Source organism: Durio zibethinus, chromosome 5 (assembly GCF_047325235.1).
Source record: "Durio zibethinus cultivar Kanyao isolate XHJ-2024 chromosome 5, ASM4732523v1, whole genome shotgun sequence".
Classification (NCBI taxonomy): domain Eukaryota; kingdom Viridiplantae; phylum Streptophyta; class Magnoliopsida; order Malvales; family Malvaceae; genus Durio; species Durio zibethinus.
This window is the reverse complement of record NC_143166.1, coordinates 5,280,623-5,301,704: the sequence shown is the minus strand read 5'-3', so window position 1 is coordinate 5,301,704 and position 21,082 is coordinate 5,280,623. Positions and strand designations below refer to the sequence as shown.

Below are 21,082 nucleotides of genomic sequence, written 5' to 3'. Positions count from 1 at the left end.
GGCCATCAAAAGAGAAAAATTGGTGGCAGTGCCGAAACAAACATGGCCCAAAACTTATTCAAAAATAGAAAACTGTGGGAGGGTTGAGAATGAACTAATATTTATTATTATTGGTGATCTCCATGTTGTATGGAATTATCTGAATTACCATCAGACAAATTTTCCATTGAGATTACAACTTGTGATTATAGTTCATTCCTACTTTCATTTCATCATATCAAACTTAGTTTTGGTCTTGAATTTTGGAATCTTCAAGACTGAATTCTTGGGCTTAGTGGTCCCTTCACAACCAAAACGTGGTAGCCACCTGATACGTATACGGGCCAAAAAAATTTTGATCCAACTAGAGAAAATTGTGGGAGACAAGAGATGTTTGAAAAAGGTTGAGGTTGCCTCCCATTAAAAATTTGTATGTTGTTCTTCTCTGTATCCTTTTGTTATAATGAAATTTCACTTTAACATTACTATTAGGAAAACAGGATCCTTGTTGCAAGAAGTAGGAAGCATAAGATTTCCTTGTTCATATATAGACTAATATAAACTGGTATTTAGTAAATCATAAGAAAGCTGCGTTGGTGGATTAGGTTGGCCTTCGGAAACTCCGAGTCTCTGACGAGGTTTTTCCTTGAGGCCCATGAAAGCTAAGCTAGAATGACCTTTTCCTTGTTACTTTAGTCTTTATGTTATATCAGAGCCCACCTTTTGAGTTCATTCTTTTTTGTTGTTTTATTTAGAGAAATTTAGCATGTTGGAAACTTTTGCCATTTGATCCGTAGCCCTAACAATGAGTTGCAAGAATCTCTAGGTCTAGTAGTACATATTTTCTTGGTTAAGCTGCATTGCAAGTTCTTGCAGTATATCCGCCAAGCCACAGCTGATATAGGTTTGCTCGATCGATTATGTCAAAGCAAAAAAACAAGAAGGAAATGTTTGCTCGATTATGTCAACAACATTATTATAGCTATGTCTTAGTGTCTTTAATTTTCTTGGGAAAAGCCACTTGCTTTTAACAAGATGGAACTTATCATATTTTGTTAAAAAAAAAAAAATAAGAGATGAGAAATAATAGAAAAGAAATTTGGATACAACAAAACTTTAAATTCTCCAATCAGAAGTAGTGAAAATAATTATATTGAAAAATTTATTTATAATGAATGAACATACATAAGCTTCTATTCAAATGGTTATGACATTTTGTATAATAATGACCTTAATGAATAATACTCTATTTATAGTCAAATAGTTATGATCATTTATCATATGATAATTATTTTTGTTCAAATATAATTATTTAAAATATGAATAAATTTAATATAAAAATTAATTTTATTCATCAATAATTAATTCTTTCTATCCAATGTAAGATGCATTACATTTTAAACTACCAACAATCCTTCACTAGTTTGGAATGTTAGTGCTTAATCTTTAACATTTCACACAAACAAATATTATGAATACAATAAGGTATCTCTTGATTTAAACCTTCAATTAGTGCGTATATCTTAAAATTCTAATGAAGTTGATGGTATCCACAGATTAAACATTAACTCTTAGTGTTAGAATTAAAGATATAATATATATAATACTTATTTATTTTTTTTTATTAGAAGTTTATAACTGCTTTTAGCACTATTATAGTTATGTGCTTATCCTATTCATAAACATTTACAAGAGAGACTCCAATTCTTCTTGTTGAAGCGACACGATTTCTATGTTTATATAAGTAGAGTTTTTATTATGTCTTCATTACTTTAGACATTTAAAATTTCATTAAGAGTATAAAAACTCATCATCCCCACTCAATAAATCACACTAGTTTCTAGAATTTGAATGAATTTTACTAGTGCTTAACAGACATATAACAATAACTTATTTTTATCCATTAAACTTTGTAATTAGAGATTACTAATTCAAAGTTGGGTTCCTATTATTAGTGTCAAATAATAAGGTTTTAAATCCATTTTACTTGTAGTATTACTAACAAAATATCTTGAAATTCAATTGTTTTTGTGGTAATTATCCCCTCTTGAAATTGAATTTTTAATATGATCACTTCAAGCTAATATATTCAAACTTTTTATTTTACAGATGATTTATATGTTTCAGACATTGTTGCCTTATTCTTATTGTTTTAAGAAATAGTTGATTTTAGTTGTGGTCACAACTCTATATTCATTAATTTCAGTCATTTTATTTTCATACTTTTATATATTTTTAATACAATTATACTTCTAGTACAATTGGATAAACTCAATGAATAAACCAAACAATTTTAGTCCTTTTAAGATTTTTAAAGATCTTTTTTATGATTTTACTTTTATAAGTGTCTAAACTTATTAGCTTGTATAATTTGCTCATAAAACTATACTTAAATCTTACAACACTATGGTGATAATTTTTATTTATTTTGATTCTTATTACCCCCATCATGTGCAAGTATGCATTCTTTTATTAAAGAATGTCTCATTTAATTGTTCAAGATATTATATATACTTAATCAAATTACCATTTCATGTATCTTTTTACTATTTGGTGTTTTTATTTTTAAGCAGGAGGCATCCAAATCTACGCTTAGTGAAAGATAACTAGCAAATATCTTAATATTTTTATAAAAATTTCAAAACTTTTATATTTTAATTTAATATAAGAGTTTACATCAATAAGCAGATTTTAACTATAATCATGTTTTTATAGCCTCCTTTTAAAACTTTTATGTCAATTTATAAATACTTATATGAATCTATATCATCATAGACACTATTAATAATTTTTTATTACCATGAACAAAACCATTTCCATATCCCAAATGGATCAAATAGCATTCTTTTTGCTATTATAAAAGTTTTCATATTCATAAGATTTTTAAATCACTTATGACTTCTAAAGTAAAAATACTTTGAAAATTTCACTATATAAAATCATAGATGATAAATCATTTGTACAATCTATAAATTAAACCATATATATAATAAAAAATTACCACAATGTGATTAAGATTGTAACATCAATTTTGGCTTATGACTATTTTAAGCCAATCATAATAATCCATATCATACCTACAAATGTAGATTTCGCTATTGAAGTTATCTCATTTATAATGATGGCTTTTAATGAAAATCAACTATCTTAAACGTTATCATGAATTTCCAATGCATATGTTAATTGGCCAATAGCCAATTCCAAGGTTATGATTATTGAAACTTCTAAACTTGATTTCAAAATTTTATGAGAACTTTATTTCTCTACCATTTTACGACCTATATATCATTGTTATTTACCACTTTTAATTGGTCATAATATTTTTGGATATATAATAAATTTAAACTTTACTTATAGGACCAGTATGCCTATGTACAATGAGAGTCCATAGTATATTTAAGTCCAATTTCAAATACTTTCATAATTATTTTGTTATAATATGTTAATATCTAAATTATCATATCAATGCAAGTCATGAAACATGAATCCAAAGAATCATTTTTATAAAATAGCATAAACAATAATTATAATATGAGTTCTACTAATATTTTATGCAAAAAACTCGCGACAAATTTGCATTGGTTAAATCATTGATTGGCTAACTCTAAGGCTTACGGCTTTCACAAACTAATATTATTATCTAAGCTCATATGTTAATATGGTATATAACTAGCCACATCTTTACCATTGTCATAAAACTATTGAAAACCTTAGAAACTTATTCATTTTTCATTTTAATAGCTTGAAAAAGATCATTTTTTTAGGTATGAAGCAAAAATATCTTCATTGTCTTTAACCAATAATGTATTAATTAGATGATGACATTCTATTTTCATAGTCCATATCTTTTTATGTGTAAGAAAGAAAATTCCATCTCATTCAATCCATTTTTGTAATATTTGGCAAATAGTACTAATGTTCTCCATGCCATCACAAAATGAAATTAAATACATGCATGTATTGGTGCCTTTGGAACATTGAATTTGCATGTTCTTTTCTAATTTATAAACATAGCTAATTAAACATTGATGTGCATATTTCAAAATGCAAGTAACTGACAAATGTTTCAATATTTTTAATGACATGCCTTTTCTTTTAATCAATATTTCATATGTGAAACACAATAATACTTTTGTGTAATCATTGATTAATTTTTTGATGATTATTTATGATTTTTACTTTGTGATTGTTCACAATAAAATTTTATTTTATAAAATCACTTCTAGTGTAATACACCTAATAGGTAAAATACATGTCACATTGCCCATGTTTTTGATAATAACAATTATTTAGTTTATTATCTACCAATTAATCCATGAAATACTATATCTTAATAATAATTATTCACATACATCAATTTAATTTTAAGTAATTTTCATGAAAATTAAATACTAGTCAAAATTTGAACCAATAATAAATTTAACTATATATATATATATCAACTTTTGATTTATAAATGACCAACAAAAATAAAATCATACAAATCACTTGACTCAATTTATTATTTCAATTTTGGTGCCATAATTTAAAAATAAAACTAATCTTGCAGTCAAATCTAATTTTTTGCATATATGTTTCACTTACATATAATTTTTTGGGGTAAATTCTTTTTTCAATTTTTGAATATTTTCATAAAAATCATGGGACAATTTGCCTGATCTATATATAACCGATACATGACAATTAAACAATCAGCCATTCCATTAGAACCCAATTTGATTCATTAGTTGATAATAAATGATAATTCTTTTGATCGTATATCAATTCATATCTTTCTCTTTTATGTTTTTAGGCTAGTTCTCATCCCAGCCTTTATAATCATCAATTTTTTAAATAGAGATAATACAATTTATTAAACCCAATTGTAGAGCCAATTTTAATATATGCATAAACTTATACGATATAATCGATATTTTGCATATTGTATTTTCACTTTACACACTAATGAAATTAATTGTTAACTTGTTTATCTCTTTCGGTCAATCTTTTTACCAGTAATTATGCAAAAATAAAATACATACCATTAATGAAGATCTTTATGAAAATTAACATTTTGGTCTATGAAAACATTAATCCTTTGACACCTTAAGCCTCCTCTAATATTGATATCCAAATCATGCCAATATCTTTTCCTTGTATCTTTCTTGTGTGAAATATAAATTTATTATAATTACTTTTAAATTGTTAGAAAAAATAAATAAGAGAAAAGAAATAATAAAAAAAAAATTTTCGCTTTGAGGCATGAAATTTTTTTTTTTAAAGGTAATTATGCCTTTAGGATACAATAAAATCTCAAACTCTCTAATTAGAGGTAGTGAAAATGATTATACTGAAAGATTTATTTATAATGAATGAACAGATATAAACTTCTATTTAAATGGTTATTACTTTCTATATAATCATAACATTTATAAATAATACTCTATTTCTATTTAAATAGTTATGATAATTTATTATATGATAATTATTTATCTTTAAACATAATTATTTAAAATATAAGTAAAATTAATACAAAAATTAATTTTATTCATCAATAATTAAATCTTTTTATTCAATATGAGATGTGTCACATTCTAAACTATCAACATATTCTGCCATTATTTCATTTTTCTACTTGTTGGTTTGTCAATTTATTGCCATTATTGATTTTATTGCATCTCCATTTCTTGATAAATTCTTTTACATAAGACCATCCTGCCTTTGTTGCCCTTTGTACTCAATGTTCTAGTAGTACATTTGGAATAATGTTTCACATTTATTTCAAATGAACACAATCATTAATCATGTAACACCTTTGAAATTTAAAGTTGTTTTAACCAGTATAGCTACTATATATGGCATTAGCATTAAATATATATTTTTTAATTTTGATTTATCCTTTTAATTCTTCAATCACTTTCTATTTAATTCACCTAAAAAAATATTACACGTTTAAATTCTTTAGAATCAGTAATTTTATAAATCTATCCAATATTAATGCTAACTGAACTAACGCTCACTTAAGATTTATCCTAGAGCATGTGATTAGGTTGAATTACAGCTTAAGCCAATTAAGTTCATTTTAAGTCGGTCCCTTGGTTATTGCCTCTGGTTAAGCTTCTTAGATCAGTTGTTCGCAAATCCAGCTGGTGGAAAAACCCCTTTCCCCATCTTTTTTTCCCTTTTTGCATTGTAGCCTAAGCTCCAAGACTTGCTTCTCCATTAACTGATCTTCCTCTTTAGAAAGATGCTAATTAGAAAGGCTGTTTAGAATCTAAAAGCACGTGACATGTTCTTCAAAAGCTTAGCAATAGAGCCATTTGGCCGTTTTGTCTTTGAGTTCTTCCACACCCCCAATCACCTTACGCACGTCTAAGCCCCTACCTCCCTCCCCCTGATCATCAATTTATTATATAATAACCAAATATGGCAGATTTATCAATTCATATATTTATATCATGTATGTTTTATGTTAAATATATATAAATATAAAAATTAATATATCACGACTCATGTTGATACATCAAATATGAAATATAATTTTTTTATTTTATTAAATTTATATATAATTTTTGTTAAAATTTTAAATTGTATTATTTTTAGACTTTTTTCATATTATTTTTTATTATTTCAAAATTGTCACATCATGACACGTTGAACATTGTTTTTAAGCCGGGGTTTCCGAGAAATCTTGGCTGTGCTAAGAGCTCACAGAAATGTGACAATAGCCAAACAAAAAAAGTTAAGAAAAGCGAAGAAGCTTATGACTTAAAAAGAAAAAGATTGGTTGTCTCTAACATAATTTCAATGTTGTTTCATGGTGTCTTGATTACTCCAAAATAACATTAATAAACGTCTTATTCAAGTTTATTTATTTGTCAATTCAGTCCACTTTCATGTATAACACGACAAATTCTAATTTGATAATTAAGAAAAAACGGATTGTCATTTAGGAGATTTGAAAAGCTGGATGGAGTAGGAATAATTCAGCTTCCATCAGGCTGATTTTGGTGTAAACAAGGGTAATGTTATGATATGAAATGAAAGCAAATGGACAAAGCAAGAAAACAAACAGAATTAGGAGAGTACAAGGTTTTGCGAAGGAATAATTACTTGGAAACTTAACATTTTCTGGTTTCTTATGTTCGATCTTTTTTGATAGAGTTGACTGACATACGTAAAAGTAATATATATATATCGCAATAGCCATATATAGTATGCTTAATTTCTCTAGCTATAATTTTACTTTAGAAGTATTTTATAAGCTAATTAACTAATATTAAACAATAATACCAAAAGACATAAAAGATGATTAAAAAAATTTAAATAAAAAATTTTAAATTATTATGAAAGATTAAAAAATAATGAATTTTAATTGATTTATTATTTCAATTGGAATTTTAATTATATTTAATCATTTTTAGTTTTAAATCATTGCTAGGTTTTTAATTTTTTAAATTAATTCAAATTAAATTAAGTTAATTCGTTCTATAATAACATGAATATTTTTAATTAAATTAAAATTTAAAGTAAGATAAATAATTTATATTATATTCAATTTATCGCTTAATTCACGCTTGGTCACCAATCCATAGCTTAAATTGCTGAATCCTACCGTGTCCAGAGGACTTGCCAACACGTGGAGGATCCTGGTGAATGATGTTGAAGGAAAGGCAAAGTAAAATCGACCCAATAAACAAACATTTTAGTTGACTCGTGCTTAGTCTCGTTGGTATCACCGTGGTCGATCTAATTTTTATCTTACATTTACAAAACCAAAAAATAATACCGTGACGTATCAGTAAATTTGTTGGTTTATTTGGCAACATCTTGCACGAAATTGGGTAATGATAAGAAAATTATATTATTACTTGTTTATTAATTTAGCATTGAATTTTTAATAATTTTAAATATGAAAAAAAATTAATGTTAGTGGAAATCATTAATGGTAGATTCAAGAATTTTTTAATGAAATATAATCATTGAGTAAAATTATTTGCCGCGTGATCATTTTTTTTTTCTCAAGATCGTTGATTTTAGGAAGCCTACTAAGAAAATAAGAAAAAGAAACTTTCTCCATTCTCTCTGTAGCCTAACTTCAAAAAGGTTATTGACCTAATCTGATTTCCTTCTTAAACTCAGAAGCAGTCTTTGTTAGCTTGAATGGTTCATAAAAAGTAGTGGGAGACTGGTTATTTATTTATTTGTTTGTTCGCCTTTTTCCTGCCTTCTTTGATGGTGCTCTTTATTTCAAGACTCGATAAGATGATCGCAACTTGCAAGGCAACAGCTAAGTCATGGGAGGTACCACTGGCCAAGGCCTGAAATTTAACGAGTTTGTTGACTTGATAGTGGTTGGTGTTTCACGTTGTGACTTTCGAGTTGACCCTGCCATTTGGAGTCTTCCTTCTTCCTTCCACCCACTTGTTTAAGTGAATCTTAACTTTCAACACTTATTGTTTTACGGGAAATTTATCCTTCTCATTTCACTCTCTTTTTTTTAAACATAGTCGCGTTGGAAAGTCATGAACTCAGCTTTGCCATGGGAATAAAATCCAAGCATGTCAGGGTGACAAGAGGTTAATAATTTCCACTTCTCATATATATATATATATATATATATATTTTTCTCTACTTCGGAAAAGAAAGAGAGAATAAATTTTGACTAAGCACCAAACAGTTATCCATGGAACACAAATTCATGACATACGCAATACTTGGTCTAATAATCATTTATGTTTCAGGAAGAAAATATGAAAAAAAGAGATAACAATCATTTTACTCAAAAAGGAAAGTAAATAAATTTAAAAAAGAAAAGAGAGGAAGAAAGTAAATTGGAATTTTATAAGCCTTTATTATTATGTTGGATAAGGTTCAAACTTATTTTAACAAAATTTAATATTTATAATTTTTTTATCTTTAAATTACAATATATTTTATATTAATTTTATTTTGATTTAAACAAATAGTTTTACAAATGAAGACTTGAACAACTATACATATTGTATTATAGATTACTTTTATTTATTGTATTACAAATTACCAATTGTCATTAACATGCAAATTTGATTGCTTTATTACAGACTGTATAACTAATTATAAAAATTTATACAGTGAATAATAACAATAATAGTAATAATTAGAGAATAATATGGGTGAACGTAATAATATGGGTGAGGACAGAGAATCTCATAAATTTTCAATGATTAAAACCACGTGCATCGCACGCGGGGGTGGGTCCTTAATTGAAGGGAGGGCGCGGAAATCAAATCACCCTCATGGTAGGACCCACACTACAAATTAATTCATTAACAAAAGTTTTCAATGTTTTTTAGGTCTTCGGTCTGACCCAAAGCCCACGGGAACAAGTCCAAAAGGCCGAAAATGGGGCGTTAAACTGCTCAAAACAACATGTGAGAGCCACGTGTCAGTGACCAAAACCAGAAAAAAACCTGGAATTAGTAAAATTTGTCAAGCAAAACCAATGACGCACGACACACGTGTCATGGGTCGGGAGCTGAAGACCCACTTGGCTTAAGACTTACGCACGGACCGTGACAGACGCACGAACATGAAAACGGAGAAGGGAAGAGGCTTTGTCTTTATGAGCCAGTCAATTCCAACGCGTGGCCGACCCGGCCAAATAACCCGTTTAATTTCATATCCCTAAACTATCCTCATCCTTTAAACTAAATTACCCTCGTCACCCTACATTTATCCCCGGTAAAATTGATTCATTGTCACGTTCAAGTTAGGTTGAATTTAAAATTTTGAAATTTAAATTTAAATTTAATTAAATTTTTTTTTATATTTAAACTCGATTTATAATTTAATTAAATTATTAAAATTTAATTAATAAATTTGATTAGATCTAATAAAATTATAAATATTAATATTAAATATTATATTTTATTATTTATTTATGTATATTAAAAATTAAAAAATTAACTAAATTCATGAATTTCTCAAATTTAATTTTAAATTACTTAAATATAATTCAACTTATTATTCAAATAACTCAAATTCAAATTCAACTTAACGATAAATCGAATTCAAGTTTTTTTAATTAAATCAGAACAGATCACAAATAATTTAACTCGTTTTCATCCGTACTTCGCGACGAACAAGAAGCCCAAGGGTAGCATGGTAAACGTAGAGAAAAGGTGGGGTAGAAGACAAGAGAAACGGCTCACTCATAAAAAACAACAAAAAAAAAAAAGTCTTCTAATGGCCATTACTTATTAATCTTTACAACTGCCACCCATTGACAGGGAGGCACCAGCTCTTTATTTATTTTATTTTTATTTTTATTTATTTTTCTCTTATCTTTTTTATTTTATTATTTTTTTTGGTATTAAACTAACTATTTAAGCTCGATATTTCCGTTAATTGCTTTTAAGGAGAAGAGTCTCGCTGTTTTGGGCCTTCTGGGTTTTCCATTTTAAAGGGAGAAAGAGATTGTTGATAACCGTTAGAGGAGGAAAGAGGGAGACAGTGATTGAGAGAGGTTTTCTGGAAGCTGATCTATCTGGGTTTCTCAGCACTTAGCTAAAAGATTTCTCTTTGTTGGGTTTTCTTTTATTCTGTTGGAACTTTTTTTTTCTAAAAAAATGTGGTGTATGACGAATGAAGGAGGAGAGCATTATTGTTCTAAAAAAACTGATGACATCTGTGGAGATGTTTGTGGCCAGGTACTTTACTATTTTGATCTATTCTTTTTTTTTTTTATTATGTTTCAATTTTTGGGTGTTAATCTTTCGAGGGAATGAGAGGGAAGTTAATGGGATTGAAAATTTTTGGATCTTGGTCAATTTTTTATCTACAATTAGCTGTTTGGTATTGCCTGTTAATCTCATTGTTTTTTGGGTTTGGATTAAATTTTGAACAAATGTCTTTGCTTTTGATTTGGGGATTGAGAGTATGCCTTTTGATCTGTTATCAATCTGAAATTGTTTAGATGAAACTATTTTGTTGAATTCTTTTGGATTATAAAGAATCTAACACAATTTAGTTACCATTAACCAAAAACCTTAAAATTGGATACCGAGGGCGTAAAAAGCTAGTTAAGTAATTTGGGAACTTGATTTACTAACCTTTTGACTTGCTTTTAACACCTGGAAGAAACTGACTGGAAAGATATTGGGTTGATACTATTGAAAAGAAGCTACTTTTTAGGAAAATGCTGTTTTAATTTGTAGCTTCTATCATACTTTTCTAAGAATCTTAAAGGGCATTACCATTCGCATATGAGCTGCATATATTCCAGTGCTTTTCTAAATTTCTACTTCTAAATTATGATGCTTAGTGGGGTAGGGATGATTACTTTCCCTGCTGGATTTATAATATTCTTTGTTGTTTCTGGAGTGCCCTTGTTTTGAAATATTAATTTGCTTCGTATATCCTAATGAGTATTAATATAGTATTTTCTCCTTGCTACAGGAATCAAGCCGGCTGAGCATGTCAAGAATCCGCTGCATACTGCGTGGCATTGATTTGAAAACTTATATTTTTCTATTTGTACTGGTTCCGACATGCATATTCGGTATATATGTTCATGGGCAGAAGATTTCATACTTTCTGCGGCCACTATGGGAATCGCCACCCAAACCTTTCCATGATATCCCACATTATTATCATGAGAATGTGTCAATGGAGACGCTTTGCAAACTTCATGGTTGGGGAATTCGTGAATTTCCAAGACGGGTTTATGATGCAGTCTTGTTTAGTAATGAGGTGGATATTCTTACTGTACGGTGGAAAGAATTGTACCCTTACATTACGCAATTTGTTCTTCTTGAATCTAATTCAACATTTACGGGTATTCCAAAGCCTATGGTTTTTGCTAGCCATCGAGATCAATTCAAATTTGTTGAGCCCCGATTGACTTATGGGACAATTGGAGGAAGGTTTAAGAAAGGAGAAAACCCATTTGTTGAGGAGGCTCTGCAGCGTGTAGCATTAGACCAGCTTCTCAAAATAGCAGGAATTTCTGATGATGACTTGTTGATAATGTCAGATGTTGATGAGATACCAAGCAGACACACTATCAACCTGCTCAGGTGGTGTGACAACATACCTCAAGTTCTTCATCTTCAGCTGAAGAATTATCTTTATTCTTTTGAGTTTCTTGTGGATAATAACAGCTGGAGGGCATCAGTCCATAGGTATCAGACGGGTAGAACAAGGTATGCACATTATCGCCAGACAGATGAGCTTTTGGCAGATGCAGGGTGGCACTGCAGTTTTTGCTTCCGCCATATCAGCGAGTTCATATTTAAGATGAAAGCTTACAGCCATAATGATAGAGTGAGGTTCTCTCATTATTTGAACCCAAAAAGAGTTCAGCGAGTAATTTGCAAGGGTGCTGATTTATTTGACATGCTTCCAGAGGAGTACACATTCAAGGAAATAATCGGGAAAATGGGACCTATTCCTCATTCCTTCTCAGCAGTTCATCTTCCATCTTATCTTCTAGAGAACGCAGATAAATATAAATTTCTTTTACCTGGAAATTGTTTAAGAGAAAGTGGGTGATTCTTCTAATAACTTCAGTATCCGTAAAGGCTAGTCACATGTGCTACTGGTGTAACTCCCCGCTGAGGATTCAACCGAACAAATATTGACTGGGGTGTGTCACTGCACAGCCTTGTCTTTTATTCGGCAGTTCGTTGGGAAAATGATTGAAGAGTTGGATAAATGCTTGGAAATTCTAGGTTTGTATATAACTTTTTTTTTATTTGAGTTTTGCTTGGTGGAAGATATTTCATTCACTGAGCAAAGATCTTCCTGTATCGGAAACAGCTTTGCAGTTGCGGGTGCATGTGTATTACTTGGATTCTCTAATACATTAGTTTGAGGTTCCTGTGATTTTAGATTCTCTAATACATTAGTACGAGGTTACTGTGATTTTCCCTATGTTGGGAGGTTTTGTTTTGAGACAATTTATTCATACATGTTTTATTGAATTCCTTAATTTGTTCTCCTTCATTGGTTTTCAGATTGTTGATGACATGCTTATTTCATTAGGTTTTCATCAAGTATCTTTTCTAACAATTCTCCAAGATAAATAAAAAATAGGAAATATAATTCCCATTTCGTCATAAAGCAAAGTATCCGATGACAATGAAGTAACATTAAAAAAAAAAAAAAACACCCAACAACAGGAACAACAAAATCAGCAGCTTCTGGTCTTCCTTAATTGACTATGTTAAATCAGCTGCTCTATAATTGGTCTCTCCAGTGAGGGAGCTTGGTTTGAAAGAAACTAGCATCGATGATCCACAATCAGTAAAAAGGGGACCAAGAGGATGATGGTCAGCAATTGCATCTCCATTTCTAAAAATTCAGAAACTTGCTGAATAATGGAATAAGATAGAAAAATAAGAGGATCAAGATTCAAGAACACCTTTCATTAACCATATAATTGAAAATAGAGTGTAGAATCCACGTATCCCAACAATTGGAACTAGAAAAGGAGTCGCCTAATGCTACAGGCCAAAAGATTCCGGGACTGATTCCTCAAAGTCAACACAAATGTCATAGCAAGCATGTGATGGTATTCCAACGACAAAGGAGATATTTTATTGGAAGTTTGTTATGTGTGGCAGTCCTCAAAATTTGTTTAATAGTACATGTATGACAATCGGTTTTTCCAGATAATATTCCAAGGGATTTAAGCCATAAGATGAGTAAAACCCAATCATCCAATAATCTTATTGGCGGAATTAAGGTTAAAATCCCGACTCGAGAAGTACCTCTACAGGGTATACTCTTCAACACTGAGATATCACTTGGCTTTCACATAGGTTCGGCTGAATATTGCAATTCCAAAGAATAGTCCATTCAATATGTGTGGTCTGCATCAACGCCCCTGGTTTCCAGTGTTTGTAGCTTATTTCCATGTCATTCTTCGCTGATATCCAACTCAAATGCAATGGATTGATCTTGTTCATATAAATATATTCGTGTCTGGCATAGCAATTTCTGTAATTTACTACTGCTTTATGTATGGAATCCTGCTCGTAACACTGTCAGGGAACTGTTGTCAAAACTTCTTTTGTTTTTTTTATTAATATCATTAATGATTTTTAAATTAAAGTAAAAAGTTTAATATGATACATGAATTTCAAAATTCTCTAATGTGATACTTAAATTATAAATTTATTAATTAATATAACACTTAATCTAATATTATTAACGCCAAATGATAATATGTGATTGACAAATAGTTTTTCAAATATAATTATAATTTAAGGATTATTCAGGGATTATTCATGAGATTATCTTTTTATTTTTTTATTTGAAGGTCTTGAAACTTTGGAAGCTAAAAACAAGTCACAAGTCTTCACGATCGCTAAGACATAAAGATTTTTTTTATTATCCTTGAGCAAAATTAAGTACCAGATGACAAAAGGCACCATGATGTAAGGAAAGTGGCATCACTGATGTTCTCATCCTTACCATGTTTTCCTAATCTAAATGACTACTTGGAAGAAAATGATCGTGGCACTAAAGTTGGCTGGAATGCTCCATTTATAGCATTACTTGTCGCATCTGGAAAAGATGATGCAAATACCCTAGGATGGGCATTTGCCTCCAACCATACCGTGCTAAACTGTCTAGCCAAACTGTGAGGGCTGATGCACTTGCTGATAGTTGAAAATGAATAAATTAGTGAAATTATTCTATACTTTTTTAATATGAAGGATTATATTAGTGTGGATAAACCCAATCATTTCTGGAATAGCCATTAATCCAAGCATATGATGAGTTCAAAAATCAAAACTACATTACTAAAATGAGCATGCTTACACATGCCAATTTCGAGGGTTAGTTTGTCAATGCTTAGTAAGGTTCAAAACCACAAATTGATATGTTGAAAACAGTATTGGAGCATCAGGCCTTGTTTCTTACCATGTCAGAAGCTTGAATGAAATTACCTGGGTACTTTCAGGTCTTAAGAGTCTGGAAAATTATTCTGTAATCCATTTTAACTTTGTTGGTGAGAACAGAACCTTGATAACAGGTGAAACATATTCTGGCTTTGTTTTTATAGGCCTTTATTAATGAATAACCAATCCGAACTTTTGATATCTATTTCATAGCCCAGTACTCTGCTGAATTTGGTCAGTAAAGTATAGAATCCAACATTGGTGAAATATGGGTATGAGATGCTATCTTATCCGCCCAAGCAAATGTCTATATATAGAGAAATATACAAGCTCAATATTACACATCTATTCTCAATATCAAGAAACCATGCTAGACAATTTACAACTAGGCTATGGATTTGGCCAGCAAAGCTATTCCATGGACCAGAAAAGGTGGCAAATGGATATCAGGGTCATCTTCTGGGGATGCCAACCGTGTTTAATTGCTTCATGGAATCTCCTTAACTCTCCACACATCACATGATGTTTCATGGAAACCATGCTATGTATTATGAAGTCTGGCATGCCCAAAATATGCACAAAAATGCCTGGCTCACCGAAAGTAACATTTCGTTGCCAGTCCAGAGAAATATGGACGTTTCAACGGTGTCTATGTCATCAATGTTGGTCCTGTGGCCTCAACTGGAGGTAAGTACCCCAACCTGATTGCAAGCTCTGAATATGAAAGTTTTAACAGGACTCAACTAGCTCCTACAACCATGAAGCATGAAGCAATGAGGTATGAGCACAGTAATTCAGGGTTCCAGGCCAGATCTTTGGGCAAGTTCCATAACTTTTCCAGGCTACTCTTAACGCTTTTTCAAAAATCAAAGTGGACAGTAATAGTACAGCAGATATAAACATTTACAGTTTTTTTTTCTTTTGCCTTTTAGTATCTGTTTTCTTTAGAATACAATATAGCCTAAATTCCATCCAATCTTTCAGATCAGAATTCAAGTCAAGTCTATTAATTTGGGAAATGGACATTTCATCTCAAAAATTTACGTTAGGGAAAGCATGACCACTCAATTTTGCAGCAGCAAGTAACATCTTGTTTATTTAAGTGCCAATTAATTGTAACTTTCCTTGTCAATATATGGCGACAAAATTAGAAACCACAATATTGGGTGTCTAAGTCTAACGCTGTTAGTAACTAGAAGAGTTGCCTGGTCGTAGCAGCCTTAAAAGTACATACGTTACCAAAAATTCTTCACCCCTAACCTGAATTTCTTCGAAAACTTTGTAGAAATACGGACCATGAACAACTAGAAAAGCCTCCATGATAGCAGCATTTTTTTTTGGCAAGAAAGAAATGCTCATCTGATATTATATACGACTACTAAAACATTCATATTGTTGTCTGAAATTTGTAAAGTCACTACACCGATACTGAGGGACACTCGAAAAATTTTGCCCAGGGCCTAAACTTGGAAACAGAAGTAGCAATAATCAAAAGGCACAAAGGAGTTCAAAAATTCTTCAATCCCTTCATTCTTTTATTATTCTTATACCATTTGTGGTACATGTACAAACAGTAACACACAGAAGAGAGCAAGACAAAGACTATTATACTACAATCCTTTCCCTAGCTTGTGTTTTTGCTCAAAAATGAACCAAGAAGGGAGAAAAAGAAAGGAGTACATGAGATATTGAGAAAAAACCAAGTATTCCTCTGATCTAAAGATCTAAATTACGCCCCTCCCATTCTAGTGAATAGATCGACAGAGAGGGCACGCACTATGCTTGTTGTCAAACCATTTCTCTAAGCAACCTTTGTGGAAGAAATGCCTACAAGACAATTCACTGACCTCCTCATCTGCTTCAAACCCACATAAACACACACAACACTCCACATTGTTAGCCCATCCACTCCCACCCCCACTGCCACTGCTGCTACTGCTGCAACAAGCGCCACTTGCACCAGCTGAACTAGCAAAAGCTGAAGCCTCAAATGATGATGAGTACCTGCTGTGGCGCAAAGACTTGAACTGGGTTATATCCTTCTCTCCCTTGTATTTTTAATCTCTTCCAGGTACCCATCTGAGTCCTCAATATATAAATTTGAGAAGAGCTGCCAATCCCAGTGGCACCCACCACTTGGAGTAAAGATCTCACCATCTCTTTCAACAAAGCCACTGACAGAACTGTATTCATTACTAACACTGGAAGTACCCCTTCAGCTGAAGTAAGGAAGTTCGACAGTCCCGTCTTTGCTTTTTTCCCTACAACCCCACCAAAACAAAAACTAAAAATTCTAACTAAACCACTTTCTCTTATAAAATTCAGGAAAGAATTTAAATAATGGATGGGCTAACAGGAAAGAGTTAATTTCCAGCTGGGAAAGACAAAAACAAATTAGAAAGCAAGCAGCAACAGCAATCTGCTTTCACATAAACATTAACAAAGCTTGTGTTTCACCAAACATAAAAACCAAGTTGGGCTTGGGTGGGGGTGATACATGTACATGGGCTCATGCTAACCACCAGTGTGTAACCCTGGTTCACGAATCTTAACCAGGGGTGGGCTCAATAGGTTCAGGTGCGACACGTGTAGTGCTTGTGAAAGATGGGTGATGTTTGAGTAGGGACGGCAATCAACCCCGTCCGACGGTTTCGCTCAACCCGATCTTATGGGATTAAGTTTTTTTTTTAAATTTCGATTTTCAGGTCGAATATAATTAGAGAATAATCGAAGTCAAATCGAATTTGGATATGCCTAAAATTCGATCTGATATTATATAAAAAATTATTTTTTAATTAATTAATTAATTAATTATATATATTTATATAATGATATTTTTAAATATTTATATTTAAAAAATAATATTTTATATTTTAAAAAATAATATTTTATTAATTTCGAGTCGAATCGAATCGGATATTATTTACATAATATCGAATCGGATCAAATTTACGTATAAAAAAATCGGATAAAATCAAATTCAAATGTACTAAAACATAAAATCAGATCGAATTCAAGGCGAACAAAATCCGATCTGAACCCGACCCGATGACATGCCTATGTTTGAGAGTGATTTTGCGTTTTCAATGATTAAAACTTAGTCTCGATACAGTGAGATTAATATATATATATATATATATATATTTGCAATTGCATTGGACAGAGCATTTGGAAAATAAGGAATGGTGCGATTATTATTATCTTTTATTAAAAAATAATTATTCTTTTAATATAAAAATATAATTATCTTTTATATTATAATCAATTTAAGTAAGTATATAAATTTTTTAAAAAATATTTTAAATTTATTATTATAATTATTATAATTATTTTTTATTATCTACTAATAAAATTATTATTTAACAAAAAAAATTTTTGATAGTTTTTCATTATTTATTTCATAATATCAAATAATCTAAAATTTTTTTTATATAAATTTTATAAAATAACTTAAAAAATATTTTTTTATTATACTTTATTTCACCAGTACTATTATTATAGTTATATTTCATTACAAATCTTATTAGTATTAAATTTAATTTTATAGTTACAATAAATAATTTTATCATTATTACTATTTCTGATCTCATTAAAAATATTTCACCATCCATTTATATGCAACTCAAAAAAAAAAAAAAATACCGCTAAAACTGGTTGCGCTGGAATTTTTACAAGAATGTGAAGGGTAAAATGGAGAAGCCACGTGTCCTGTAAGTTTGTGGCAAGGGTTGGGCTAAGGCTGTAAACGAGTCGAGTAGTGAGAAGCTTGAGTTCGAGCTCGACTCATAATTCGAAGCTCGATACTCGGTTCGAGCTCGATCGAGTTTTATTTTTCAAACTCGAGTTCGATTCGTAATCGAATTCGAGTTATTCGAGCTCGCTCGATTAAGCTCGATTAATATATAAAAATAAGCTCGATTTATATACTCGATAGAAATTCGATTATTCATGCTCGAACTCGAATTCGAACTCGAAATATTTTATTAATTAAAATAATAAAAATATATTTAAATATAAAAGTTTGATTAGGCTCGCGAGTTACTCGAGTTAGATATAATAATACTTGAATTCGGTTCGATCGATAAATCGAGTTACTTGAGCTCGAGCTCGACTCGACAATAATCGAACCGAATTCGAATTTTTTTCTAATCGAATTCGAATAATTTATAAGTACTAATATATCATTTACACCTTTAAGTGGGACGACTTTTCACTCCACGATTCTGGCTGCCGCGTACGTCAACTCCTCAATCGAGATTGTCCATTTTGAAGCATGTTTTAAATTTAAATTTTTATTTTTGGATGAGCAGCTTTTGTCGGCAAATATGATAAGACTCTTACGATACGTTTGTTCAATAGGCCCCATTTGATGTGAGACCTTTCATGATCCATTCCATTGGATCAAACCTGTGGTGCCCTTCCTGTAACCCAAATCTCTTTTGATTTTCCATTTTTTTTTCCTTTTTGAGTATTATTATTTTTCAAATACATAATTAAATTAGAAGTTAAAAATAACGATAACTAGAACCATTTTTAAATAAGATACAAAAAATTTTTATCTTTAAAATTAACATTATCATAATCTTCTTTTTCAGTTTAATATGTTTGTTTAATAGCAAACGTTATCTTCTTCTATATATATATATATTAAAGTTAATATTTAAAATATATAAATATTATATATTGTCAGATAATATTTTATTAATGTGTAAAATTAAAAATAATTAAATCTTTAAAAATAAATATTAATAAATTTATTTAAGTTTAATTGATTACTAAAAATAATCTATTTTAAAATACTTGATTATTTTTAATTTTATCTATTAATAAGATATCACTATAAAATTGATTGATAATATATAACACTTAAAAACAAGTTTTTTCCCCCATTAGGAGTAATGAAATTCTTTATTCTTAAATTAGAGTACTTTTAAACTTATTTCATCAAATGAGCTACTTCATTCTATATGTAAACTTATCATTGTCTATTTATCTACGTGGCCTACACAATACAATGTTGTAATCCAATTTCATTTCTTTTTTATAATATGTCCTATTTTTCTACTCTTGTCGTAGAAAATGTTGCCGGCGATAGACATCGACGAAAGCGTCAAACCATCAGTAACTAATGCCAACATGAATGTATCATTGTTGCCACCAACATTCTCTGTAATAAACACAAATCTCTTCCAGAAATCCTCAATATTAAAAATTCATTCTTTCAAACAGAACTCCAGAAAAACCTTTATCTCTGTTCTTTCCCCTTACCTAAAAAAGAAATAGTATTTCCTTCTTCAAGTTCTTTCCTCTGCCACCCATTAAATGATCGACAATCCATGCCACAATACTACCCTTAACCTATAACCTTATTTGGAGAAGAATATGTTGGTTGGATTAGATTCTTTAACCGATAATTCACATTTTTGTTTGTTTCGTTTGATTGCTAATTGTTTAATGAAATTTTCAAGTATTTGATTTAGGTGGTTCTTATGTAGTTTGATAGTGTTCTGTGTGAAATTATTAAACATAGATAATAGTAAGTGATGTTTGATTCTTGAAAATGTTTCCGTTGATATGAGGCATATTTTTGCTATTGGTTATCATTTTCCATTGCTTGGACACTGTAAGATTTTGACTACTAGAATCTGAAGATTTTGATTTTTATAATGATTTTTGGATTTTATGGTTAATGGTAATTCTTGTGTTTGTCTTTTTTTTTTTAATTTTTTTCAAGTATATGATGAATGAGGTAATTGTCTTGTAGGGGCTGTTCCAAGTTAAAGAGCGTTTATGTCTACAGTGTAGGGTTGTTCAGATGAAAATTTTTCTGAAAAAGAAAAGCAAATGAAAAAATACAAGAAGAAAACTCAATTGCCAAGTAAATAATGAAAATACATCAAATATTAATTATGTAATATCAAATTTTTTTCATTTTCTCGTTATTTTGAGCGAACTTAGGAATCATATTAAATTAGAATACCCAGAACAAGGACAAAAACCAAAAGGTGTCAGCATATAGAAGCCGATTTAAATATCCATGGAGGAAAATAGAAAACAGCAACTACCACCAGATTCTTCCGCCCTCTAGGTATTTAATTCCTGGTATTGCAAGACACATAAAAATTTAGCCAAAATTACTTTCCATTAATTTTCTCATTGATTTTTTTTAGACTTTGAATAGAATTTGGTAAATCAGCAGTGAAACTCTTACAAAAGTTTAAATTATAGCGACT

At 30.2% G+C, this 21,082-nt stretch overlaps 1 protein-coding gene and 1 pseudogene across 1 annotated transcript; one reads left to right on the top strand and one right to left on the bottom strand.

Annotated features, from left to right (window-relative positions):
- Nucleotides 1–10,327: 10,327 nt before the first annotated feature.
- LOC111282529 (uncharacterized) lies at nt 10,328–12,945 on the top strand. The gene is made up of 2 exons (XM_022870640.2): nt 10,328–10,649; nt 11,398–12,945. The coding sequence occupies exons 1-2, from the start codon at nt 10,569–10,571 to the stop codon at nt 12,490–12,492; spliced, it is 1,176 nt and encodes a 391-aa protein (XP_022726375.1). The 5' UTR covers nt 10,328–10,568; the 3' UTR covers nt 12,493–12,945.
- A 3,118-nt stretch (nt 12,946–16,063) lies between these two features.
- On the bottom strand, nt 16,064–17,354 carry LOC111283000 (putative E3 ubiquitin-protein ligase XERICO; annotated as a pseudogene).
- Nucleotides 17,355–21,082: the final 3,728 nt, after the last annotated feature.

Coding starts and splice junctions, on each gene's coding strand:
- LOC111282529 (XM_022870640.2), top strand. CDS start 10,569: ATGTGGTGTATGACGAATGAAGGAGGAGAGCATTATTGTTCTAAAAAA. Junction 10,650..11,397: donor GTGGAGATGTTTGTGGCCAG/GTACTTTACTAT, acceptor TCCTTGCTACAG/GAATCAAGCCGGCTGAGCAT.